This window comes from Desmodus rotundus, chromosome 5 (assembly GCF_022682495.2).
Source record: "Desmodus rotundus isolate HL8 chromosome 5, HLdesRot8A.1, whole genome shotgun sequence".
NCBI classification, from domain to species: Eukaryota; Metazoa; Chordata; class Mammalia; order Chiroptera; family Phyllostomidae; genus Desmodus; species Desmodus rotundus.
The window spans coordinates 46,823,846-46,851,655 of NC_071391.1; the positions used below are offsets into that span (position 1 = coordinate 46,823,846).

Below are 27,810 nucleotides of genomic sequence, written 5' to 3' on the forward strand. Positions count from 1 at the left end.
AAGTAGTTCTTGAAACAAGATACTACACTCCACCCACAATGTCTGGACATGATGGGCATTAAAAATGCTGTGTCGCCAATTATTTAAAATAATCCTGAGTGAAAAAAACAGCTGTCTTCCACTTTCACGAAAACTGAGCATAGCTATCAAAGCCAGGAAAAAAAGATGTTCTTTATGTTCAGTGGGCCCCTGCCAAGACCTAATACAGGCTGAGAAAAGAGCTATCCGCTTAGGTTCTCTCGCCGCTTGCAGTACCATGGAAATTTCATTTGATTTCAACTGTTCTATCTGTAGAGATAGTTTTCAATGAGGGAAAAAAAGAAATCTTAAAGTCAGGCCTAAACCCGGGTTCAAACCCAGTTCCTCCCTTTCTTAGCTCTGTGACCCGAGGCAAGTAAGTACCTTAACCGCCCTGCACCTTAGTCTCCTCGTGTACAAAATGGGAACAATAATAATATAATACATAGTTGCTGGCTTTGACATATAATTAATGGTCAAAAGCAAGTGTTTACAAGGGTTTGAAGGCATCAGAACCCTCACACATGGCTGGTGGGAATGTAAAATGATGTAGTTCCTTTGAACAACAGTCTGCCAGTTGCTAGAATAGTTAAGCATAGAGTTAGCAGATTCCTTGGCAATTCTACTCTTAGGAATATACCCAAGAGAAATGAAAACACATGTACATGAAAAAAAACTTACACATGAATGTTCACAGAAGTGTCAGGCACAAGAGACAAAAGCAAAACAACCCAAACACCAACGGATAAATGGATTAATAAAATGCGATTTATACAAACAAGAGAATATTATTGAGCAAAAGAAAAAGGAGTGAGGTGCTGACGGATGCTACAACACTGATGACCCTTGGAAACGTTATGCTCAGTGAAAAAACCCAGTCACGCCGACTGCATGTTGGACCATCCCACTCACAGGAAATGTCCAGAACAAACAAATCCACAGAAAGCAGACCAGTGGCTGCCGAGGGCTGGGCACATGGAAGGAGAAGGGAAGGGTGATGGCTAAGGGGCGTGGGTTTCTTTTAGTGGTAATGCAAATGTTCTCAAATTATGTGTTAACGGATGCACAACTCTATGAATATACCAAGAACCACTGAATTATGTACTTTAAATGAGTGCATTACACAGTGTATAAATTGTATCTTAATAAAACTGTTAAAAAAAATTCCTGTGCCACAGTATACATACATTTAAATATGGAATATCCGAATATCCAAACTCATATATCCAAAAGCAGAGGATTAAGACTACGTAATTATTAAATATGTATAAAAACATAATCTTATTTATGTATTTAAAGACAGTGAAAACCCTGGCTGGGATGGCTCAGTAGACTGAGTGCCAGCCTGCTGTGAACCGAAAGGTCGCTGGTTCAATTCCCTGTCAGAGCACATGTCTGGGTTGTGGGCCAGGTCCCTAGCTGGGGGCCTGTGAGAGGCAACTGATTGATGTTTTCTCTCACACATCAATGGTTCTCTCCTTCTCTTTCTCCCTCCCTTCCCCAATTTCTAAAAATAAATAAATAAAATCTTTTTTTAAACACAAATTAAATGTTTTCCTCCACTATATCCAAGAAGTAGACTTCCCTTTACAGCCATGATGAAGTAACTGGTACCAGCCCAGCCTCCTTGAGTAACATCTATAAAATGGGTGAAAGATCTAACTCTACTCTTCTCAGGTACGAAACAGCTGGCAGCACAGGCGTGAGCCACTTTCATGCCAGCTTTCTGCCTGGGACACTTTCCCGACTCTATCACACAGAACTGGAGCCTGAGCCGAGCACGATGGTCTCCCTGAGCTGAGATGCAGACATCTGAGTTCTGGGCTACTGCAGTAAAGCTACAACTGATGGGACAGAACACTAGGAAGGAAGCAATAACTCAAAGGGGCTGGCCTCGGAAATCTGCACGGGGGTTTCTTAACCACTCCTGTCTGAGTACGGAGCTACACACACATCAGCCCCGGTGAGACTCCATGGGGCGTAACAGAGCCCCTGGTGCAGACCTGAGAGCTGAGCAAATGCCAGGCGCTGCACGCGGCTGCAAGACATCGGAGTTCCAGTTCAGCCAGGGCGGAGGCACGGCTGCACACTCTGGGCACTCGGGCTTTCGGCTGAAACGCCCAAATTCAACACTCTTTAAAGACAGACAACACAACCGAGACTTCCTATAATGTGCCATCTGCAATGTCCAATTAATCAAAATTTATTAGATATGCAAATAAGCAGGAAACATGACCCACTATCGTAGAAGCGCCCCCCCAGAAACAGACCACGGCCTGACTGCAACGCTGGAAACAGCAGGCAAGAGCTTTCGAACAGCCATCACGAATACCACAAACCTTCCAGCACTCAGAGGTACAAGATCAGAAACGCGAACCCTGCTGGATGGGCTTGCCGACAGATTGGAAACCGCAGAAGGAAGGACCACAGAGGCGGAAAAGGGAGCAACAGAAATTATCCAATCCGAGGAACACCGACGATTTATTATCAGTTTAACACGTGTAACTGGAGTCCAAAAAGCAAAGAACAGAGAATGGGGCAGAAAAAAAAAACATTCGAAAAGATAATGACCTGAAAATTCCCAATTTTTGTTTAAAAACATCACTTACGGATCAAACAAAACTCAGTAAACCCCACACAAGACAGTTAGAAAGACACCACGCTGGTCACATCACAAAGTGCAGAAAGCCAAAGATCATGAGGAAAAAGCTATCAGCGGGGGGTGGGGAGGGGGAAGGCACACTACACAGAAGAGAACAAGTAAATAAATAACAGTTAACTTCCAACAGAAACAAGGAAGGCTGGAAGACAATGGAGTGGCCAACCGTCAACCCAGAATTCTATATCCAACAAAAATTATCTTCCAAAAATAAGGGTGAAGCAAAGACGCTTTCGGATAAGCGAAAGCTAAAAGAATTGTCACCAACAGAAACGCACCAGAAACACTGAAGGAAGCTCTTCAGCCCAGAAGGAAATGATACCAGACCGAAACTTAAAACTATATGTTGGTCTCGGGAAGGAAAGAAGAGAGCTAAAATCGGTAAACACAAAAGACTTGTTTTGTTCTCTTAACCTCTTAGGAGATAACTGTGAAAAGCACAACCAATGCTGTAATGTAAGGTTTATAACGCACGCAGCACAAAGTCTGGGATGGAGTCACGAACTACTGTAAGCACCTTATGTGGAGTGGCGTAATACTAACTAAGTGCACAGTGATAAATTAAAGATGCGTGGTGTAACAACGAGAACGGCCACTTGAAAGACGGAAAGAGGTAGAGCTAAAAACAGAATACTAAAAAATACCCAATTAGCTCAATATAGCTGAGAAAACTATCGTACAAAATACCTCTGTCGTAAAACAGACAAAACAGTTTCCCCGTGGAGTAAGCTGGCTAATGATGCAAACAACATTTTACCAGAAAAACAGTATTTTCAATCACCATGATGTAAAACCTTTGGATAAAGTTACCTAAAATAAAGTTAGACTGGACAGGAATCCAGTCACCTTCTGCCTGTCTGGGGACAAAACAATTCCAAATACAGAAAAAAGGAAGCCGGCACCGCACAGGGCCTGTTTCCCCAGCTCCCAGCTACAACCAGCTGGAGGCCAGTCCTTTTATGAAGAGAAGTCTGTAGATCAAGAATTCTTTTTTTTTTAAGATTGCATTTATTTATTTTCAGAGAGAGGGGAAGGGAGGGAGAGAGGGAGAGAAACATCAATCGGTTGCCTCTTGCATGCCCCCAACCAAGGACCTGGCCCGCAGCCGAGGCGCGTGCCCTGACGGAATCGAACCAGTGACCCTTCAGTTTGCGGGACGGCGCCCAACCCACTGGGCCACACCAGTCAGGGGAGTAAATCAAATATTCTTACTCTGGTACATATTAGAAATAGTAAAGTCTATTAACAATAAAAATAAGTTCACTGAAAACTAATTAAAAGCCTAAAATGGCATTTTAGCATCAATTAATGTGAACTTTTACATTGTGTTATGTTGACAGACATGTGATAAAATGTTACCAATACAGAACCATTTAATTTTAATTCTGAGAGTAGGTAACCCTCACATAGTTCAAAAATTCAGAATATAACCAAAAAAGGTATAAAATAAAAAGTCTCCGGCTCTCACGCCCACTCTCCAGCCACCGATGGGGGTAAACAAAGCACCACCCAAGTATGATCGAGGGACACGTACTCCCCATTGTTCCCTGTGGGACCACAGGCATGGCGACTCTGTTCAAAGCACCAGAAATAACATTTTCTTCTTGAATCAGGGTTACTGCAAAGTCTGCAAAACAGAAAACATCTGGATGACAAGACACTCCAGCACGAATGCCGGAAAGGAGATCGAACGGAACGTTCAAGTAAAGCGTGACCAGGGCATACTGCGAGGACACAACGAAATGAAACAAAAATATCAGCAAAGTCCTGACCAGCACATGACAGGAAACCTGCAGCAATGGAACAGCGGACGGGACTGCAAGTTTCTGTGCCTAGTTCCCGAATTAGTCGCCGAAGAGCCCGCGGCACAAACCAGACTCACACACTAACTCCTGCTCATGCAGCAGACCATCCCCGCAGACCGACACCAGCAAAACACAGCAGCCTCTGTGGGATTCCAATGAACATTCGACGAATCTGCGAAGGCACGTCGGCTTCCCACCACAGGCCTCCTCAGGTAAAAGGCTTTGTAACTTTATACTTTCGAGACTGATTTGCCAGTCCTCAATCAAGGGGCCAATGATTCAGCCAGGCAGATTTTTTTTAGCTCTTATTTGTCCTTCCTTGCTTTCAGATTAGCCACTTCACTACATATCAATGCTTTCACCTGAGATGTAAAAGAAATTCAGCAAAAATACAATACAACGGCCTGGCGGTCCTCAGACCTCCATTTCTCCAAATTATCTCAAGACCAAAAGCGGCAAGACATTTACCCGCTCCCATGTTCCTAAGAAGAGAACCCTGAGAGAGCCCTAGACTACTGGCCCATTACCTATGGCCACACGAAAGCCTACTCCTGACCTAAGTAAGACACTTAATTCAGAAGTAGTTGGGAGGAGGGGATACAATGGTTTCTAAGGAGTTCCTTACTCCCAATTTGTCTGGAGCAATTGGAATTCCAGCTATATCTTCCACAATCTAACCCCAACACATAGTCTGTACTTTTATGGACGGCACTAGGAGTCCATCAGAAATGGGTCACTGTGGCAAACAGCACAACACAGTAATGTGGCAAAACCAGTATCAGTACCAGTAACCAATATCCTATCTTTTTGCTGACAAAGACCACGTGTACAAGAAGATAATCACATTCCCAGACTCCTCTGTAGCTAGGTATGCACAAGCATGTGAAGCAAACTCAGCCAATGAAATATAAGGGATAACTGGGATAATTTCTGGTAGAAATTATCTTCCCTAATAGAAGGAAAGAAGAATGGAAATGACCATGCTTGGAGTTGCTGAACCCATTCAGCAATCATAAAGAGAATCATTACCAACACACACAAAGATGGAATGCAGCGCCCTGGCTAGTGTGGCCCAGTGGGCGGGGCATCATCCTGCAAACCAAAAGGTTGAGGGTTTGATTCCCGGTCAGGACGTGTGCCTGGGTTGCAGGACAGTTCCCAGGTTGGGGGCGTGCGAGAGGCAACCAATCAATCGATGTTTCTTCCATTCTCTTTCTCCTTCCTTTCCTCTCTCTCTAAATAAATAAATAAATAAAATATTCTAAAAATAAAAAGATGGAAGTTACTTAGGACTGCTGAACTTGGTGAAGATTCTTTTTTTTAAAGATTCTTTTTTTAAAGATTTTATTTATTTTTAGAGAGAGAGGAAGGGAAGGAGAAAGAGGGAGAGAAACACTATTGTGTGGTTGCCTTTTGTGTGCCCCCAACTGGGGACCTGGCCCACAACCCAGGCATGTGCCCTGACTGGGAATTGAACCGGTGACCCTTTGGTTCACAGGCCTGCGCTCAGTCCACTGAGCTACACCAGCCAGGGCAAGAAAATTTTTTAGAATTACTTGAACAGTTTACCTTTGAGGTCCCCTACATTTTTTAATCTACAAGTTAACTCCAGGGGATAAATAAGTCACAGACCATAATTTCTGAATTGATGTTCTCAATTACTTAACAATATTACTGTCTACATGCAGCGTGTGAGCATCTGTTATGTTCAACACACTATGTCTCACATGCATTACTGTGTTTGATTATCAAAACAATCCCATAAGGTATTACAATTATTACCACTTTACGGATGAGAAACATGAGGCTCAGAGAAGTTTCCGTGACTCGTGGTGACTTGTGGCTGAAGTCACACAGTTAACAGGAGACCAAGAACTAGCTAGTGTTTGTTTCAGCGTATCCCAGCTACCCTGCCACACAGGTCACCTCTGCCGTCCCTTGCACTTGTACACCTGGGTGTGGCTAAAAAGACCAAGTCAAGGCAAAGTGCACACAAAATTCTTCAACACCTCTATTCTCAACCCGTGTGGTGGGTAACTTCCGCCACATTGTTACTCCCTACTTTAATTCCATCTGGCTCAGGAAAACATCCTCCATTCAAGTCTATAAATCATAAAACAACTTCTCCCCACAGTGGGCTGCAATGAGTATCCTGTTCAGAACCAAATCTTCAAATTTTAGGAGTGCATAAAGATCTATGAATAATGGTTTATGAGCTCCTAAATCATTAAATAGCAATAGAAAGAGGTATTATTAAAACCCTGACTCTTTCAATTCAAGTAAGCAATGGTCTGTGACAAGTTTTATTAAATAGACCCTCTCACACTAGATTTCCCTATTTCTTCCTCAGCCTAGTTTGTAGCTTCTATGCCTAGTCTCCTCCATGACTGACCATAATGGGAAAATGTATATTTAAGTTTCAAACTTGTTTAGTTCATTGAAGTTCCATGTTATCTTTTAATTTTAAAATCAGGCAATTTTTTTCCCTCTCTCTCAAAGAAACATTTATAGTACTACTTGATCTTTTTTTTGTAACTCTTTTTAAAAAATTCTCCATCTCATGGTTTACATCACTTTTAAGTTCGAATGTGAAAGAACACTAGATTGAGAAGCAATAATGATTGCTGAATAAATGAAAAAAGGCCGGAGTCTAGCACCTCGTCTGCTATTTCCAGTTTTCACCATCTCTAAAACACCACTGACTGCAAGACACATTATGTTCCACTTCAGGAAAATGCTGCCAAGAATACGGGTTCGATCCCCCACCGGGGCGCATATAGGAGGTAACCACTGATGTCTCCCTCTGTCTCTGTCTCTGGGTCTCTCTTTTGCTCTCTCTCTCTCATCAATAAACATCCTCGGGGGAGGATTAAAAATAAATAGGCTGCCAATAAAATTGATAGAATGCCCTAGCACTAACAATTTTTATTTATGCTTATTAAAAGATCTCTTTTAAACTTAGATTTTTAGCTTGTGTTACTTATGCATAATTTTAAAAAGATAAACAAAATAAATTGGTGCATAAACCGGTCACATCAGAGCTGAACGCTTCTGAATCAAAATCTGGCACCCATGTTCTTCCACACAACATCATACTTTGTGCCACCAAGAGCCCAGGTGACCCAAGATTTGTCTTCCAACAATTACCTCTGGGATTTTCTTCCAAACTTCCTGATACCTATTCCGCAAGTTCTATGCATGAACAGACAATGGCAACTGTACCATGGCCAAAAGCACCTGTAAGAAGGTTCTGGATTTCAGAAGTGTAAGAATGTAAAAACAGTACTTCTCTTAGAATTAATGAAACAATAACTTCCACTGTTACCTTGAATAAGGCAATATCCTTACTGGCCTTAAATTTCCACTAACGATAGTAGCTTCCAATGCTGAATACCTACCACACTGGGCATTTCACAGACCTCATTTAACTCTTAAAGAAAAGCAAAAAGGTGGGTATTAACCTTGTTTTACATGCATGAACCATGAGGCTCAGAGAACTTCAGTAACTTGTCCAAAATTACCCAGCAAATAAATGGCAGAGCTGAGTTTCAATCTCTGGTCTACTTTCAAAGTCCTTATTTTTCCCACCACTTCGGTGGTTCTCAAAATTTAACACACGTAAAAATCACCTCAGGTGATTCCTCCACAGAGCAGAAAAAATACTGCATATATTTGCAAATCATAAAGCTGATTATATATATGTATATACATATACACACACATATATATATCCTACAACTCAGTAAGAAAAGAACAAATAACTCAATTAAAAAATGGGCAAAGGATGTGAATAGACATTTATCCTAAGAAGATCTACAAATGGCCAATAAGCACATGAAAAAATGCTAAAAATCATAAGCTCTGAGGGAAATACAAATACAAATCAAAGCCACAAAATGATACTGTTTCACACACACTAGAACAACTACAATCTAAAGACAGGCAACAAGCATTGGCAAAGATGCGGAGAAACTGGACTTAATACAGTATTGCTAGTGGAAATATAAAATGATGATACAGCCACTTTGGAAAACAGTTTGAAAGTTCCTCACAAAGATAAACATAGTTACCACATGACCCAGCAACCCCACTACTAGGTATAGACCCAAGATAAATGAAAACAGGCCACACAAAACTATGTACATGACTATTCAAAGCAGCATTATTAATAACAGCCAAACAGTCCATCGATTAATGAATAGATTAATAAACTGTGGCATAGCCCTACAATAGAATATTATTTAGCAATAGATATGTAAGAACGTAGTACTGAGGTTATAACATGGATGAACCTTAAAAACAATATCCTAAGTAAAATCAGTCCCCCTGAGACAAAAAAAATGGCCCAAATGAAAGAACAGATCAAAGCTCCAGAAAAAATACAACTAAGCGACGATGAGATAGCCAACCTATCAGATGCACAGTTCAAAACACTGGTAATTAGGGTGTTCGCAGAATTGGTTGAATTTGGTCACAAATTAGATGAAAAAATTAAGGCTATGCTAAGTGAAATAAAGGAAAATGTACAGGGAAGCAACAGTGATAGGAAGGAAACTGGAACTCAAATAAATGGCGTGGACCAGAAGGAAGAAGGAAACATCCAACCAGAACAGAATGAAGAAACAAGAATTCAAAAAAATGAGGAGAGGCTTAGGAACCTCCAGGACATCTTTACGTTCCAATAACCAAATTATAGGGGTGCCATAAGGAGAAGAGGAAGAGCAAAAAATTGAAAACTTATTTGAACAAATAATGAAGGAGAACTTCCCCAATCTGGCAAATAGACTTCCAGGAAGTCCAGGAAGCTCAGAGAGTCCCAAAGAAGTTGGACCCAAGGAGGAACACACCAAGGCACATCATAATTACATTACCCAAGATTAAAAATAAGGAGAAAATCTTAGAAGCAGCAAGAGAAAAGGACACAGTTACCTACAAAGGAGTTCCCCTTAGACTGTCAGCTGATTTCTCAAAAGAGACCTTACAGGCAAGAAGGGGCTGGAAAGAAGTATCTGAAGTCATGAAAGGCAGGGGCCTACATCCAAGATTACTGTATCCAGCAAAGTTATCATTTAGAATGGAAGGGCAGATAAAATGCTTCTCAGATAAGGTCAAGTTAAAGGAGTTCATCATCACCAAGCCCTTATTATATGAAATGTTAAAGAGATTTATCTAAGAAAACAAAGATCAAAAATATGAACAGTAAAATGACAGCAAACTCACAGTTATTAACAACCACACCTAAAACAAAAACAAAAGCAAACTAAGCAAACAACTATAACAGAAACAGAACCCCAGAAATGGAGATCACATGGAGGGTTATCAACAGGGGAGTGGGAGGGACAGAGGGAGGAAAGGTACAGAGAATAAGTAGCATAACTGGTAGGTAGAAAATAGACAGGGGGAGGGTAAGAATAGTATAGGAAATGTAGAAGCCAAAGAACTTATATGGACATGAACTAAAGGGGGGAATGTGGGAGGGAAGGGATGTGCAGGGCAGAGGGGAGTTAAGGGAAGAAAACGGGGCAAGTATAATAGCATAATCAATAAAATATATTAAAAAAATAAATGAACACATACACACACACAAACTTTAAATGTGTTAATTGTATGGTATGTGAATTATATCTCAATAAACCTATTTTTTAAAATTCCTCTATACTAGCCTGGCTGGTGTGGCTCAGTAGATTGAGTTTGGTTTGCTGGCCTGCAAACCAAAGGGTCACCAGTTCAATTCCCAGTCAGGGCGCATGCCTGGGCTGTGGGCTGGGTCCCCAGTTGGGGGCATGCGAGAGGCAACCACACTTCGATCCTTCTCTCCCTCTCTCTCTCCCTTCCCCTCTCTCTGAGAATAAATACATAAATCTTTTTTAAAAATTCCTCTCCACCAGACTACCTCTAAGGTCCCTTTCTAGACATAAAAGTCCCCGAGCATCCAGAAACAGATGTCAGAACCCAATTTCCAGTTGACTCCCCTGAACCCACAGTTTAGAGAAAGCATCATATAGAACCGTAATTCCTCACTTGAGGTCGCCAGACCTCCAGGTGTCAGCGAAGGAAGGACAGGTGCTTCTGGAGCCAGTTCCAGCTTTTCAGAACATCTGAGGGAAACCACACACTCGGCCTTCGCTGAGGTAAGGTTTTAAGTGTCTTTACCTTGGGGCTGGTTTCATGTTAGTAGTTTTAAAATACTGATTCGAAGCTGATTGACAGCTTAATGTATGAGAAGTTAAAAAAACAGAAAAAACAAACTATTAGCTAAAATGTACTTTTTGATTGGCAAAAATGTTTCCAAAAAATAGGATCCACAATGAGTTCCTTGGTTAGAAGGTTGGGAAATACAGATAAGTACACTCGTCTAGAAATTCCGGGAAATATCTTAGGGTCGTCCTTAATACGATTCCCTTCATCTCCCTGTGCCTCAGTTTCCACTGTCATCTATAAAACCCAACAAATGTGACAGTATCCGCCTAACTCTAAAACTCCATGATTTTTCCATATTATATAATTACACCCTGAAAACTCCTGCTAACAAGATAGTCCTTCACATGGTGGGTGCTGGCAACGTGCTTTCTGTCCTGACTACTTAGCACATCACAGCAATAAACAATACTAAATACATAATACTCATAAACAATAACAGGCTGTAGTATTTAGACACTTACTTATGAGTGCCCTCAGAAAGCCAAGAGAGGAAAAAATAATACATTAAAAAGAGTGAAGTGTGCTTGCCTAGTGCTGGCAGCAAAGGTCAACAGGAAGCACTCTGGAACACCATCTCACCAAAGCATGGAATGTCCCTGCTTAACCAGTGAGTTCTCTCTCCTTCTATTACTTTACTCCCAGCACACCAGCTTCCACATGCGGCCCTGAAACAAATGAACTGAAGGAGGGGAAGAGGGCAAAGGAAAGAAAAACTGCACCATAATTGGTCTCCTCCCTTCAAAATTCCAGAAGATGACCAGAGGGGAAAAGGGTGGGAACTACCAAGCATAAAATTCTCCTATGTACAGTTTAATATGCTGTGGCCTTTTTAAAAACTTTTTTTAAAGTCGTAAAAATGTTTCTACTACTAATTTCTTTATATTAAGAATAAAAAAGCTATTTGCATCTTTTTGAGTGGATTCATACTAACTTAAGTTGGGTATAACACTGTTTGGGGGGGCCAGGGTTAGAAGGAGGGCCACCCATGGGGTTTGAGGGAGAAGGGTGGTAGAAGCCTCAAAAAAGGAAAAGCAGGCAAGATCCTTTACAACATAACACATATAAAAACCCCAGTTCAGAGATTTCCAATGAATTTTTAAAAGGTCATTCCACTTGCTAGAACAGACCAGAAAAGCAAGACCATCTCCCTCCTCAAGCAACTAATATCATGAATACCAAGAGCAGGCAATTTGCAACTTCCAATCCAGTACTATCATTGGAAAAAGAAGGCCAATCAGAAACCTAAACCCATGTCAGTGAGTGGCATAGTGCTGTGCTCACCACTATGTAGGAGTGAAGGGATTCGTTCTGTTAATTTAATACAGAGAAGAACGCACTGACTCCTTCAAAAGAATAAAGAATCCACTGATCCTTAGAGCACCAACAATCTCTGTATTTACACGTTCTCTATGAATACAGACATACGCTACATCTAACAGCACAGTGCGTGTCAAAGTGCCCCCAGGAATCAAAGTACAACACGAGCTCGACACTGTTACAACCCCTACAAATAAGGCTCAAAATATCTCACCTAAAAACAAATCCGGTGCAGTTAAATATAACAATTTAACAATTCTGCCAACCTAAATAAAGGGTACAAAGATAGGAAAACAAGTAACTTTGACCCTGACTTCAAGGAATTCACATGAGGAGGGAAGTCAGAAACATGTGCAAGATCAAAATTCCCTGAGATCACAGAGAACAACCAACTCGCTAACTTAATGGTAACCAGAATTTGTCAGGTGAAAAAGTGGAAGAGTACCAACAGGCAAAGAGAACAACACAAGAAAGGCATGAACTCAGAGAGCACAATCAGACAGCCAGAAGTCCTGAGGGGCCAGGGCAGGGGGATTAGGGAGGAAGGATGCATGGCATGAAGTGGTAGTAATTAAGTCAGGAAAGGAAGCTTGCAGCTGGGCTGTAGAGGTGTTTGGTCTTTATCCAGAAAGTCAGAGAGAACCTGGTATATAATAAGCAATGTTTTTCGAAAGCTAACAGGTGACCATGTGGAAGACAGACTTAAAAGGGGGGCTGGGAGGTTGGAAGACATAAGAACACAAGGGCAACATCGAGGATATAACTGCAATAGTGCAAGTAAAATGGGATGGGGCCAGCAATAATACCCACAACTAACAACAGCAGCAGGAGCCACAACCTACGTGAATTCAACAGTGATCGTGTATCCATACATTTGACCATAAGGTCCCTTACCAGGGCGCAGGCAATGAAAGAAAAAAATAAAAGAATGCAAGCAAGAAGTCGTTATTAAGATAATCAACAGGACTTAATGACCATCGACCATACAAAACCCAAAAAATGTCTTCATTTACACACTAATGTTGCCTTCCCAAACTGCTTCGGAAAGCCTTTTAGTATTTTCATCTACAGATTTCTACTAAAATAGATGTCAAAAACTTAGTTCACTTACTAGATGTTAAAAACTTTAAATTTTAACCATATTAAGAGTTTCAGGTATCCTACAGGGATTATTTAAGTCTAAAAACTTCCCTGTGGCCACAAGAAAAATAAAAGAAACAAATATGGGATTAAAAAGAAAAAAGAAAAACAATGATCTTGGTACATCCCAAACTGAAGGGACTAAATTTAGATGCCTCAGTTAGAAACCCTGAGCTCTGGCTGGTGTGGCTCAGTGGGTTCAGCGCCGACCGGCGAACCAAAAAAAACGTCGCCAGTTCAATTCCCAGTCAGGGCACATGCCTGGGTTTCGGCCAGGTCCTCAGTTGGGGGCGTGCAAGAGGCAACCAATCCATGTTTCTCTCCCTCTCTTCCTCCCTTCCTTCCCCTCTCTCTAAAAAAAATAAACAAATAAAATCTCAAAAGGGAAGAAAGAAAGAAAAGAAAGAAACCCTGTAAATACAGATATACAGTAGAAATACTCACAAATAAATTAAATATTGGGGGAAGAGGAACTCTTTAAATTAAAATATTTGGGCTACAAACAATTCAGCTATCCAAATACATATAACTTTATTATAACGACGTATAGTTAATATCTTTCATAAAGTCAGCATGAAGTTGTACACCACAGGAAAAAAAGGAAACTGGGAGGCTTACAGACCCAATTCCAATTTGATAAACATATTACTAAAGAAAATAAGAATTGTAGCCCCTCGGCTTCAACACGCAAATCATCCTCTATCCTTTACCAAAGTATGTTTGTGAAACTGTCAGTTTGTAGTGTAGGATTGTGAAATAAAATAGTCGTGTTTCTTTCAACAAAACAAGTTATGCTTCCCTCTATAAACAAATAAATACACTGATTTTCACAATGCTCGCTCAATGTTTTATCTGCTAAATTCAAAGTTACCTTGATTATAAATACAGGTAGCTTGAATGATAAAATATGACAAACACATTTCCCACTAAATTTAATGTTCAAAGTAACATTTGTATGTTCTAACAAATAATGCTAATATCTAATCATCTGAGGTTGATTGGCTCACCCTCAGATATTAACCATTAACCAGAGGTGTTAGTTTAAAAATCCATGTGAAATCGTTAAGGTCAATAAATGTTATGATTCAGTAGAAAGATTATTCTGCTTCAATGATTGTATCTTGACAGATAAACTTTTAAGACCCTTGCTTCTTCATAATAGTATGTGGATGTTAGAGGTTCCCCCATTAAAAGAAACAAGTTTGTATTGTGTTAGTTCCAGTTATAATTCCTAACTCAGTCAAAGCTCTGACAGCCTTAAAGCAGGAAATCCAAAAGGAAATTCCATCATCAGTTCCTGGGGCTTGGTAACTAAAAGGCTCTTTGAAACAGAGATACAGAAGTTCTCAAACAATTCACTATAACCTTACCTCATATCTTCAAGCAAATCACATTCTGCTTGATGTTTGGCTTGAAGTTTTGTCATCTGCTCAACTTGAATGTTTTTCAGTTCTTGTGTAACTTTCACCTAAAATATACCATATATTTATGAAGGCCTTAATGCAACTTTAACAAAAAGAAAACACTACTTAATGAAAATACTAAATACTTATCAGAATATGTACCTCTTGCTCACCCCTCACCAAGACCAGAAATTCATTTTTAGCCACCTAATTTTGTTTGCTGAAGATACTGTATTTAATGAAAAAAACTAGCCAAATAACCTGAAACAGAGGCTAAATAGAAGTACACGAACATAAAAATTACAGATTAAAGAGGTGCAAAATAAACTGCCAGTCATCCCATTTCATGCACAAGCTCAGTACATATCTAGGTCTCCTTAAAGTTTTAAAAGAGTCTGTCTTCTATTTTTTCCAAAAACGATTCAAAGACATTAACCACTAGGAGAGGTGAACAGAGTGGAGCCGGAGAAGGGAGCATAAGAATGTCTAATATCTAATAACCGAAATATACACAACAATGAAATTATATGCTTGAATCGACTAGATAAATTATTCCATAATGGCTGCGAGAAAGCACACTATCGCAGGACGTTGCCCTTATTCGCTGACAGCGCATCAAATCACAAATCTTTCTCATACAGGAGAAAGCAAAAGTGACCTTCTAGCATATGCGGTGCTTTTAAGCCGCCCTAGCAAGCCGGTTCCTGTGGCGGCTCCACTTCAAACAGCTAGAACAGCAAATGCAAGCTGGCCAGTGCCTCGCCCGCCAGGCCAGCACCCCAGGGTTCCAGGTCCAGTGGGCCTGGAATCCCCTCCGCCGCAGCGTGGCTACCCGGAGGGGCTGGGGTACGTGTGTGAAAGAAAAAAAGACTCATAATTGGAGAAACCCGGATTAAGAAAGAAAAGGAAGCAGAAACGAGTGAGGCTTTCAGCAAATGTTTGCCCACGAGGGGAGGACAGAAACAGCCTTCTCCACCCAGCGCCCAGAGTAGACACTCAGTAACCATCTGCAGGATTAAAAAGACAAGGACACAGCCTCAGCCCCTGGGAAAGCTGGAGAAGAGGGCAGTGAAGCAGTTCTCGAAGAGGCGCAGCGGGGAAGCTGCTGACAAGCCCGGAGCACCCGTCACTCCCACCCCAAGCCCAGATCGCGATGCACACGCCACGCACTGCCGGGTTCTCACTCTCCCCGGGGCAATACCACTACCTCCTCGCCCTCTACCCGGAGGAACTGGACAAGGAGGGGGGTAAAAAAGGCAATACTTAATGTCTTGTTTTCCCCTAGGATGGGGCGGGGAGGGGGGTAACTATTCCAACTTCTTTTCGGCCCGCCCCGTGGGAAAAGCAGGCCAAATCTTAAGGCTAAACTAGAAACAAATTCCCTGCAAATGTGCAAGCGGGCGAGGGTGGCGACAAGTGGCTGGAGGGCTCAAACCTGGTGCAGACTAAACAATCACACAAGCACAAGGCTCCGCAAAGCTGCAGGGGCTCCCCCGCCTCCCCTCGATGCAGCCCCGAGAATGCACTTTGCAGCTAGCAGCACTGCCATGCGCGCGCACACACACGAGCACCCGAAACTCTTGTGAAATGTCGAGGGTCTCCCGCGCGGTTAGGGGGGACGAGCCCCGGCCACCCCTCCATCGGAAAGGCACCTCACTCGCCTGGAACTGGCAGCAATTCGGTGACAAGCCAGAGGCTACAGCGGTCACGGCCCGTTGCAGAAAGGGGGAGGCGGCGCAGCGGTCGCTCCAGCCGCGTCCCTTGGACGCATCCCTCCCAAAGCCCCAAAGCCTCCCTCTGCACCCTCACCTTCCTCGGTGGCGGCTGCATGATGCTGAAGGGACATCAATCCTCCCCGGACGGCGGCGTTAGGTAGGATAAGAGAAAGGAGAAGGGCGGAGAGGAAGGACTGGCCCAGCGTGTGTGTGTGTGTGTGTGTGTGTGTGTGTGTGTGTGTGTGTGTGTGTGTGAGAAAGGAGAGCTTGAGAACGAGGACCTGCCCGGGAGTGAGCAAGGCCAGCGGGCTGCAGGGGAACCCGGGTCGCGGGCGAGAGTGAAGAGAAGGAGGAGCGCGGAGAAGGCCTGGGGCTCTAGCGGCCCGGGAGGTGTGTGAGCGAAGGAGGCGGAGACCGCGAGGGGGCGGGGGCCCAGGAGCTGGGGCGCAGGGTCTCCCAGCTCGCCGAACGGCCCTGGAGGAGCAGCCGCGTCGCCCAGCTCCCCGCCCTCCGCCGACCCCGGGGCTCCTCGCAGACGAGGTCCCCCTACGCCCCAACTCCAGCAGCCCGGCCCTCGCTGGGCCCGACGCCCCCGCCCAGCCCGGGGAGGTGGAAGGCGGCGCCGCGCTCTCGGCTTGGGCTCCGCCACTCAAGCCGCGGGAATTTCCGGCCCCACCGCGCGGCGCAGCGCCCCACTCCGGCGGCAGAGGGGACAGCTCAGGCCAGCGCTGGGTTCCCGGGGCCCGGCCAGGCTGCGAGGAGAGAGCGTGGACGCAGCTCGGGGCTCGGTATCGCGGCGGAGACAGGGGAAACTAACGGATCGGTGGGCGAATAGGAGGGGCAGAAACGCTAGCGTCGCACGAAAATTCCCCCATCCTATCCCACAGTGGCACGTTCCAAACGCCTCCAGTCCACCCTCCCCCATACTGGGAGCCCGCCGGGGGCTTCCCGCGCGCTTTCCCGCCCGCCCGCCGCGGCGCGCGCCTCCGGTCGGGGGCGCGCTCGTGGGCGGGAGAGGGCTCTGCGCCGACGCAAGCGCACAAGACTCTCCTGCCTCCTGGCTTTTGCAGCTGCAGTGTTTGTTTGGGATGGGGCGACGTGGACTCCTGCGGTGAAGTTTTTACAATGAGGAGGGGGCGGTATTCCTGTGACAGTAGAAGAGTTCAGTGTTTTGCCGCTTCTCGGTCCCCCAACACCCCTCCCTTCAGAGCGGATGGCCCGGGTAGGTAGGCACGAAGGGAGCGAGCATGACCAAGTCCTTCCTCAGCCGGCCGCAGGTCCTGTTACGGAGGTGGGGAGTCTAGTTGCCATGCAAAAAGAAAAGAGAAAAAAACGGCTCTGTGCTAAGGGCGTTCAAGTCAGAGAGCACGGACTCTGTGCTGGAAGGGAACAGCGAGGTTGAGGTCAGGGCCCCTATTTCACAGATGGGAAGACTATGGCCCGTAGAGGACTGAAGACTTTCTGAAGGTCAAACAGTAGGACTAGAATCTCTAGGTCACAAAGGATTCTTTGGGTTATAAAGAAGCACATGCAGATGATAACCATGAGGAAAAGTAGAGGAGGAGCCAGCAGGGACAAAGAAAACCCTTGTCTGGGAGTCAAGACCTCTGGTGCTAGACCACCTGCCTGCCTCTAACTGGCTAGGTGAGGTCAGGCTTCCTCATCTGTCAATGAGGATGCTCATCCAGGCACTCTGCTCCCCTCCCTTCGCTCCTCCCTCCCCCAACACACACAACCTTCCTCCTCTGTCCAGACCATCTGAGGGTCGGGAGTATCAGCTTTCCTTGTGGTCCTTAAAAGAATGAAAATAACCGCTTCTGGAGCCATAGTCTGTGGAGGGAGAACTGGATTGCCCCATAGTTTTATCAGAAGTTGGCATCCCAGACACCTTTTCTCAGAATTGTGTAGTCAGGCAAAACAGGAAAGTGAGTGAGGCCTGGGGAGGCCCAGGTAATTTGCTGAAAGCTACAGGGCCAGGAATTGGGAAGATGGAACCTGAGCCTCGGTTGTTTACATTGAGTTAGCCTAGATTCTTGTGCCAGAAGGCGATACAATCAGTTATGCTTGAGTCAGATTTAATCTACAGCTGTGTACAGACTAGGAATCCAGGCTTGACATTTCCAGTTTTCTTGAAGCCATTTAAAAGTCAGCACTCACCAGAGTCCTCAGTTACTATCAGGGAAGGCCTGGGGCAAGGGAATAAATATGTGGGTGGAGACCCAGCTTCCTGGAGCTGTGGGTCAACAGCTAGAGCCCAGGACCAGGACGAAAGTAGCCAGGCTAGGGTCCAGTCTCAGCTCCACCACTAATTTATTGTGAGGCCTTGAGCTAGTCAATTCCCCTCTTCTAGCCTTTATTTTCTCATTCATAAAATAGGGATATAATACCAGCCTTGCCAGCTTGTCGATTAAATAGAATTTCTCCTACCATAGAACCTGGCACATAGTGCTCAACAAGTGCTCACTGATTCATCATTCATTCAAAAAATATTTGCTAAGGTCCTGCTTTGTGCCAAGCCTTGTACTAGACCCTGGGGATGCAGGAGTAAGCAAGACAGTAGCAGCCTAGGCCTTCAGCCAAGGCTGAGTTCCAGGCCAACCATTTCATGAATGACACTGAGCTAGTTAGAGGGGGCTGTGGGGAGGGACATTAACAGTGCTTGCCCAGTTGTAGTGTCCCACACAGAGAAGGTGCTTAACGAAGATTTGCTGAATCCTAGTCCAGGGTGTATCTAGTCTTGCCCAGAGACCATCCTCCCTTCACCCTGCTCCTCGGGAAATAAGCACTGGGGGTATAAAAGTGCTGAACGTTGGGAGACTCGGGATCCAGCCTCTACCACTGATCTGCTGAGCCTTCTCTGGAACTTGGTCCCAACTGCAGAATAAGATAAGTGAATGAACCTGGAACTTCGTAGGCTCTTCACAGATTAAGTCAAACCCTGGGGCTTCACCTTAGGAATTTAGGAAGGTCACCCAATTTGCTATTATTCTGAAACCAGGACTGGCATTGACTTTCTGGAATGATTTCCTTTGGAGACGTTATACAAAGTTAAGGGACAACACCAGAGGGGCTTACCTACTAACTGCTTTTTCAAAAATGGAAGTTTAAAAAATATATGTTTGGTAATTACCAAGTACCTTTTCTACACCCCAAACTTTCATGTTACTTTTTCAAGCTAATCTTCACTATAGTCCTATAAAATAGTATTATTTCTTTGCTTTACGCATGGGGAACTGCAGACTGTGAAAATAAGTGACTTTCCCTGAATTGACAGATTTGGGACCAGAACTCAGTTCTCCCCTTTGCCTCTGTGGGAAATGTTCAAAGGAATTAGGAGAGTTCACCCAGGAAAAAACAGACTTGGGAGGATAAAATCCGTATGTTCTAGACTCACAGGGATGAAGAAAGGGGTTTCTGTGATTTGTGCAAGCCTGACTTAAAGTGTACCCCCTGGACCCAGGCCAGCCACTTCCAGAGCCTTGCTCCTGCATCTGGGCAAGTGCTGTGTTTCCAGTGAGGTCTCTTAAAATTCTCTGGGGTAGATGTTACAGAATAGCAATACACTGTGGCTGTTCTGGGACAGATCTCAGCAGCATCTGGGGAAGGAGGTTTTCCAGACTCACCCCTAGAGGGAATGAGCTCCTCGATCCCTTGGGCTGTGCAAGCAGGTGCTGGATCCCGTCCTTAAGGAAGCCACAGATGGGATTCTCACCCTGGGAAGAAATTAATAACAGCTACCATTTCTGTTGCTTCTTCCATGTTCTGGGCATTGAACTAGGCATGTCATTTACATTGTTTCTAACCCTGACAACAACCCCTCATAATATATAGGATCCCATTTCACAGATTTCACAGACTGAGGCTCAAAAATGAAATGACCTGCCCAAGGTTACATAACTAGGACGGAAGAGCCAGGGCTGGCCCCTGGCTGCCTCTGGCTCTGAAGCTGTGCTCTCCCTCCAGCGTGTGCGCTGCTGTGCAGTCTCCCAGAAGGAATATGATTCTAAGTTTAAGTCATACACAGGATTGAAAGCTGGCCTGGAGCAGGTTTATGAGTGGGCATTGGAAGATAAGCTACTCCAGTATTCCACGGGGCTCCCACAAAATCCAGTGTGCAGCAGCAGCCCCTGAACGTGGCTAGCACATGAACAGCAGCCAACCGCAGTCCAGAGTGGGCACCCAGGACAGGCACTTCATCCAAAACTCCTTCGAGAGAAGGTAGCCATCATCCCATCTGCCTGTATTGCACCAAAGCACCCACCTACCCTTCCTGAACTGGGGTTCGTAGCCTACTTCCTCTCCTGCTCTGTCACTATCCCCTGTTCACACTGGCACAGAAGCCAGCTATTCCCTACCTGTGCGCCATGGAGCCTAGCTGGGGGTGCTGCTGCAGACAGTGCAGCCTGTGGACCCCATTCCCATTTCCCTCCCTTCTCCCCCAGTCACCTTTCCCCCTCCACCTGCATCCCACACACACGTGTTACGGGCCTTTGCCCCTGCCTGAGCTTATCCCCTCAACATGGTCAGTCTGGTATGCGAGTGTGCCTGTCTCCTCCTCTGCTGGTCAGTGCTCCAACAGAGAATCACAGCCCACTAGAATGAGGCTTCAAGGTCAGAAGAGGGCAGGTCTCTCCCTAGGACAGAAAGTGAGTCTGTAGCAGAACTAGACCTTGGATTCCATCCAACATCATTCAACAAGCCCCTAACTCTGCCTTATTCTGGGCTCAGTCATAAGCTGGAGCTCCCAATCTGAACACATGGGCCAAAGGTCATGGCAGTGAGTCAAGGGCGTGTAGGGCCCAGAGAGTCATTGGAACCCCAATTCCACCAGGTTGGTAACAGGAGTCTAGGCCAGAGGTAAGTCCTTGAGAGGCAGGCACTGGGGCAGGGAATTATCTGGTCAGCTGGCACCCCTGTTGGGGACTGTTACAACTTGGGGTGGGGATGAAAGCACAGCCAGTCCCAGGAGGTGGCAGTCACATGGTTTTGACATCAGGAGGCAGGAAACCAAGGCTGCAGTCCTATCTTTGCCAGGCACTTGCTGAGTGTGACCTTTGGCACATCACAAATTCTGTCCTTCCTCCTGGGTGGGGGAGGGGCGTGTGCAGGATGAATGAAATAACACGTACACTATAAAGTGCTCAGGAGCTACGTGAGCAAGTGACAGCCCGTGTATCAGACCAGGCTGAGTGCCTGGTCGCCCGTGGGGCAGGCCATTGAGGGCCTTCCCACTGGGAGCTGCACTGAGATTACGACGCTGTGAAACCGGGACTGATGGGTGAAACAGTCAGGTTTGGGTGGAAGGGAGACATCCCTGGGACTGGGGGCCAGGCCACGCTAAGTCAGATGTCCTGATCCTCCCCTGCCTAGCTTTGGGTTTCTGACTGAGTCCTGAGTCCCCTTGTCTATAAAAGGACAATAATGATTTTTTTTTTTTTTTTTGCAGGGTTGTGGTGGGAATTAGATGAGAAAGTTTATATTAAATGCCTACAACTGTGCTGGCCCACACATGCGACTTTCCTTTGTGCGTGCATATGTTTTCCTTCAGTTTCTCTTCATTTTGTTCTGGTTTTGTTTGTTAAATTTAAAAAAATAATAAAACACAAAGACAGGAATTCCCATGGGAGGAGGTTGAGCCCAACTATAGTCCTGGGTTTTGTCCCTGACTCACTGTGAGGCCCCGGGAAGTCCCAGCCCTCCATCAGCCTTTGGTTCCTCATCTGTAACTCCAGGGAGTTTCTCCAAAGCCCAGCCTGCAAGGTGGGGAGGGGGATGCCACGCTTCTGTGAGCCCTTCCATTGAGAGGACCCTCCAGGCTGAGATGAGAGATAGGGGTAAGCCAGGGACCAGGGGAGGGAGATGGAGTTGTGGGGGAGGGGCAGCAGGCCAGGGAGGTGGCAGCTCTGTAACCGTTATGCTCAGGCCCGTGGAGGGAGCCTGCTGCCTCTGTTCCCACAGCCTGCCCAGTTAATGCCAAAACAAAACATACTTGCCTACTCCCTGCCGCGGGAGGGCAGTGGGCCAAAATGAGCGTCCTGAAGGGCTGGCAGATGCCCTGGCGTCCTGCCTCTTCTTCCTGGGGACCCACCCTTCCCCGTCTGCAGCACATCCACACACTCTTGTCCTGTAGCCCGGGTGAGCTAAGCCCCACCCGCAGCCAAAGCTGGCCCAGAGTGTGTGGGGAGGAGCTCCCCTGGGACCTGCACTCCCCTTCTCATTTTCGGCCGTTCTAAATGGACACCTCCAACACCAAAACTTGCTTGTCTCCTCTGTCCAGCCTCGACGCCGAGATGTGGTCTGATTCTCACTGTGCTGCTGTGGGCAGAGCACACGGCATTCAGAATGCTGGGCGCTGCTATCAGTCACTACGGGAGGGAATTCCCTGGCTTGGGAAAGCTCTTCCAGCAGAAGGGAGCAGGTGGTGAATCTCCCTGAAGAGACAGACACCGCCAACACTGTAGGCAGAGCCAATCCTGGGGTAAAAAGCAGCAAACCTGCCACCCCCGCCTTCTCTCTGATGCTTGTCTGCACTGGGCACAGTAATGGTAATAACTCATACTTTATAATATAATAGTTACTATGTGCCAGCACTTCACATAAATAATTAATCTAGTTCTTACAACAGCTTTGCTGTAGGTATTAGCCCCATTTCACCCTAGGGTTACACTGCCAGTAAATAGCAAACTGAGATTTGTACCCAATTAATCAGGCTCCAGTATCTGTGCCACTAACTGCTAGGCAAATCTGCCACCAAAAATGCCATCCCCTGTAAAACCCAGGCCCCAGCTTGGAATGTGGCAAGATGCTTGCCCTAGTACTGTAGAATCCAAACATTTTTTCAGACTTGCCTGAGCTGAGGACCACCTACAGATGCTTGTTTAAACTACAAGGCCCTTGGCCCCTCCTCTGAGGATTCAGGGAGTTTGGTGTGGAAAGAGAGGATGTACCTGCCATATGGAAACTGCCCCCCAAATATTAAGTGAATGAATACCCTTGCCCCCACTGAGCCTCCACTCAACTCCAAAATAGGGTTACCGTTCCCCGCCCTGCCCCATCTCCAAGTGCGGCTGTGTATTGAGCTGGTGCGTGTCTCCACCAAGCATTGCTTGGGTGTGAGGAGCTGTTTACCAGTGCACCAGACTGGCTTCTGATAATAGCTGCAATAATAATAGCTAACATTTCTTGCATGCTTATGGATGACCAGGCACAGCTCTGCGGGCTTTCATTGTGTTAACCGGTTGATTCTCACAACACCCAGTTGTCCTGACTTTAAGGGTGTGGAAATTGAGGCTCAGAGCAGTTATGTAACTTACCCATGATCCTATAGTTAGTAAGAAGCAGGATTTGAACCCAGGTGGCTCTATTCCAGTGTCCAGAGGTTAGCCACTCTAGAATAGTTTCTGGATGCACCCAGGCCGTCCTCTTGGGAACGGGGCTGCCACATTTTAATCGTGCACATGGTTACTGCAGCACTGGAAGTGGGCCTCGATCTATGGGAGGTAAACACTGCCAGGAGAGGAAGTGAGAGCAGGAACGGCAGGCCGGGAGGGCCTGAGCCGTGCTTGGGAACAGTCTGAGTGGTGAATCCAGGAGAACGAGCCCACAGAGGCAGCCGGTGCCTGGGGTGTCCCACTTGGACGTTTGCTATAAAATGTGAAAGCGATCCTCCTGTATGGTATTGATATGCTCTGTGATAGATGTGTGTATTGCCTGATTCAGCCACCCTGTCAGTGCTCCATCCCCACAGATCTCTGGGAGAATATCTTGTTCGTCACTGTCTCCCTAGCACCTAGGATGAGCCATGCTGGCTGGATGGATTTGAAAACCTGGAGACCCAGAGGTTTACCAGCTGTGGCAGCCGGGTCCTGGAACAGAAGGCTCAGCACAGCACCTTACAGGAGGGCGTGCCTCAGGGCCACACAGGCCTGTGACCATTCACACTCAGCTCTCTGTCCTCACACCCTGCACTGGGCCTTCGACCTCACCGCTGCACCTCCCAGGGGGAGGCTTGTGAATTCATGGCCCATATAGAGAATGATGGACAGGTCTGAAGGACAAGGACCTTGAGCTGGGTCACGCTAACTCCAGTGCTTTTCCTCACCGCACACTGGGCACTCAGCTTAGGGCCTTGGTGAAGAGCGTGAGTCAAGTTCGAAAGTGAGACTGACCAGTTTGAATGTTGGCTCTGTGGTTTTCTAGTTCTGTGGCCATAAATGCACAGTCTAGATACTGAATACTTCCCAATGTCACCTCACATTGGCCCTGTGACCCTGGGCCCAGCTCTTACTCGCTCTGCCTCGGTTACTGAGTATATGGGATGTTTACCCTTGAGGCCCACGTGGCTTTGTCATTCCCTAGTTCTGTAACTGTCAAGACTAGACAATGCTTTCTAGATGCTAGCAACAAAATATGTAAAGGTGAAGCTTGGTCTTTTCTCTCTGGGGCAGCTAGGAAAACCTTCTCCAACCCAGCACTGATCACAAAGAATGACTTGGTCAAGGCCATAGGCATCATCCAGAGTCCATCTGGGTGACAGTTTTTCAGGCATGTCTGGAGATGGTTTGTCTATCTGTACCCCTGCCCTGACTCTCGGCCCTGCACCCTGCCCTAGGAGGCTGGCCCTGTGGGCTGCATCAACAAGGCTGCCTTGCCAGATGCTCCCCACTCGGCTTTGGACAATGAGAAACAACAGGAGACTGCGCTGGAGAGAAGAGGCTGAGCAGAGGTTTCCCTTCTGCTCCCTCCCTACTTGGTGCCTTCCCCAACCCCTCCTGATCCCACTGCTGCCAGGCAGCCCCACCTCTCCCCGGGCTCCCGGAACGTGAATCCTGCCCCTCCTTCAGCTCCAGCCCCTGGGTGCTGCGTGGGTGCCTCACCACCCTTTTGCTGTTCCCTTAACCTGCACACCACTCAGAACAGTCCCATCATTCAGTCTCCTCACTTGAACTGTTTGAGAGGAATGGCTTCCTTCCAGCCTCCTAACTCATATAGGGCCCCCAACCTGGATCTTGCCTATTCGGCTCAGTCAGGTCAATACTTTCCCCAGAACAAAGAACAAACCAGCCTGGTCCATCTACATCCTTCCCATGCCCCTGCTCTTGGGCAGAAATGTGCAATGTGGCTTCTCTGGGGGCCCCAAGGTCTGATCGTGATTTACTCTCATGGGTGGAGTCAGATGAGAAAAGGGCACCTACAGCAAGGTAACAGTGACTTGTGTGGTGAACCAAGACCACAGAACAAGGCATGCCTCAAGGCACAGCATGGCCATGGGTACTCAGGCAGGGTAGGGGGCGGGGCCAGGGAAGCCAGGGAAAGCCAGGGAAAGTCACTGCTTGGGGCAGGCTCCCTGGAGGGCCAGACAGGGCCTGACCAGGAGCCATGGGTGCTGGATAAGTGGCGAGGAAAGGAGAGAAAAGCTTATCTCAGGAGAGAGTTCAGCAAAGGGTTGGCAGAAACAGGTGGGATCAGAGGGCACGAGCCAGGGGCAAAGACTTGGCAGGGCACACAATGGTCAGTAGCTGGCTGCCCCTTGGCCACCCTCAGGACACGACCCTTCACGATGCCCTAGCCTGGAGCAGGGCTTCTACCTGAAGGCTGCCAGTCACCCCAACCCTTTCACTTCCCTAGCTAACCACACCTGCCCACACCACAGCCACAGCAGGGTCTAGGTTTCAATTCTCATTTCCTCCACACCTCTGTAGGTTCCAAAAGTTTCAATTTCTTGACAGGGTTTGGGCCTGACTCTGACCTAGGTACCCTCAGTCCTCTGTCACTGCCTCCTGGTCGCCATCATTTCTGCCTCTCCCTGCCCCCAGCTTGGCTCTCTCCTAGCCTCTGCCCTCCTAGCAGTTAGGGCAGGCCCACTGATATGCTATTTAACCATGCTCTTCTCTGCTCAAGACCCTTCTATGGCTCCCCTTGCCCTACAAATTAAGTCCTAGCTTCTTAAAGCGACATTCTAGGCCCTTCACTGCATGAGTCCTGCTGGCCTACCCGACTTCATCTCTCAGTCTCACCAAGGCACAGGTACCCTTTGTCCCAAACGCAGCACATGTATGCACTTTTCCAGAGCTCATCAGGTTCTTTTAGCAACTTCACACTTCTGAATATGCTGTTCCCTCTGCCATCAGCCTTTCCCTATTCTCTCCGCCCGATAAACTCATATTCATCTTTCACACCCCAGCTCAGAGCTCCTGCTTCTGGAAAGCCTTCCTCCTTCCTCCAGGTCAGAATGAGCCTATCTGCCCCTGAGCCGCCACAGCCTCGTTCAGATCCTGATGGCAGCGCTAAGCACAAGCTGATTAGACTTCCATTAGTTGTCTTTTTCTGCACTCCCCTTGCTTCCAAGTCTCTGGCCCAGCTGGACTGCTTTTTGGCTCTGTGACCTTGGGCAAGCCACTTGACCTTCTCCAGAGCTCTCCCTGAGCCCCCAGGGGGGACTAGGTGCTCTCTGTGGAGACTTCTCAGAGCCTATACATCCACTGATAATCATGCTTATCCCATAATTTTGTATCCCTCTCCCACCAGTCTGTGAGTCCCTTGTCAGCAAGGTAACTGGCCAGGTTCCTTGTTACCAAATTGTCTCTTCATTCCCAGGGCCCACCATTCCAGAAAGCCTTATGGCACAGGCAAATTTAACCCAAACTCCATTTTTGCAAGTGGGGAAACTGGGCCCAAAGAGGCACAGAGGTTTGTGCAAGGTCATGAGCCAGCTTCAGGGCTTCTCCCCGCCCTTCCCCAAGTCCCTGTGCCAGCCTCCTCTCCGGGGACCTCCCCCAGCCAGGGCCAGGGCTCTGGAGCAGAGGGCAGGCCTGCCCAGGCCTCACCTGTTGCTGTCCCATGGGCTTTCAGGGTGGAAGCTGCCAGATGCCCAGACAGTTTCACTTCCCTCCTGGCTGCAGAGTGCTGAGAGCAACTGTCAGACCTCAGGCACTTCCGTTTCACTCAAAGCCTGGCTTCCTTTTCACCCCTTCCGTAGGCAGCAAGCAGAACAAGGACCACAACCTCTGTGCCAGCTCCTGGGGAGTTTTGTTTCTCCTTGGGGGACCAGCCCAGACAGACCCGGCCAGTCTTCACCCTTGGGGATGTGTGGCAGGAAAGCCTAATTACCCAAAACCCCGCGAGACAGAAGTCTTGACCTTAACGAAACTTCATTTGACCTGTGTAGTTGGGGAGTGAGAGGCCTCACGTGAGGAAACTTCTGCAGAATCATAAACTCTCAGGGCCCCTGATACAACTTGTTCATTTTGCAAATAGGGAGACTGAGGTCCAAACAGGATGTTCCCAGAGCAGAAAGGCAGTGAGGTGCTCAGGGGCGTTGATTTGTAGGGATACCTGACCCTGAGCTAAATGGTCTCAATCGGTGTTGCTCTGAAGTGCTTTTGCCTGTATAATATGCCTTTGTTTTTCCATCTCCCTTCTTCCTGCCCACCAGGTGCTTCGCTCTGCTGCCAGGGTGGGTGCCTGCCTGCCTGCCTGCCTGCCTGCCTGGCGGCAACGGCAACTCTCACCCCCAACCTGGCTGCCAATTCACCTTTAAAACGGTTTACAAC

The 27,810-nt window shown here is 46.7% G+C and overlaps 1 protein-coding gene across 1 annotated transcript in view; it reads right to left on the reverse strand.

Annotated features, from left to right (window-relative positions):
• The window catches only part of FCHSD2 (FCH and double SH3 domains 2), a 212,201-nt gene extending 194,978 nt beyond the window's left edge, over positions 1-17,223 (reverse strand). Inside the window, exons 1-2 of the mRNA XM_024572547.4 lie at positions 16,353-17,223; positions 14,511-14,608 (exon numbers count right to left, since the gene is read on the reverse strand). Coding sequence (XP_024428315.2) covers positions 14,511-14,608; positions 16,353-16,373 — 119 coding nt within the window. The 5' untranslated portion in view covers positions 16,374-17,223. The remainder of the gene's footprint in view (positions 1-14,510; positions 14,609-16,352) is intronic.
• Positions 17,224-27,810: the final 10,587 nt, after the last annotated feature.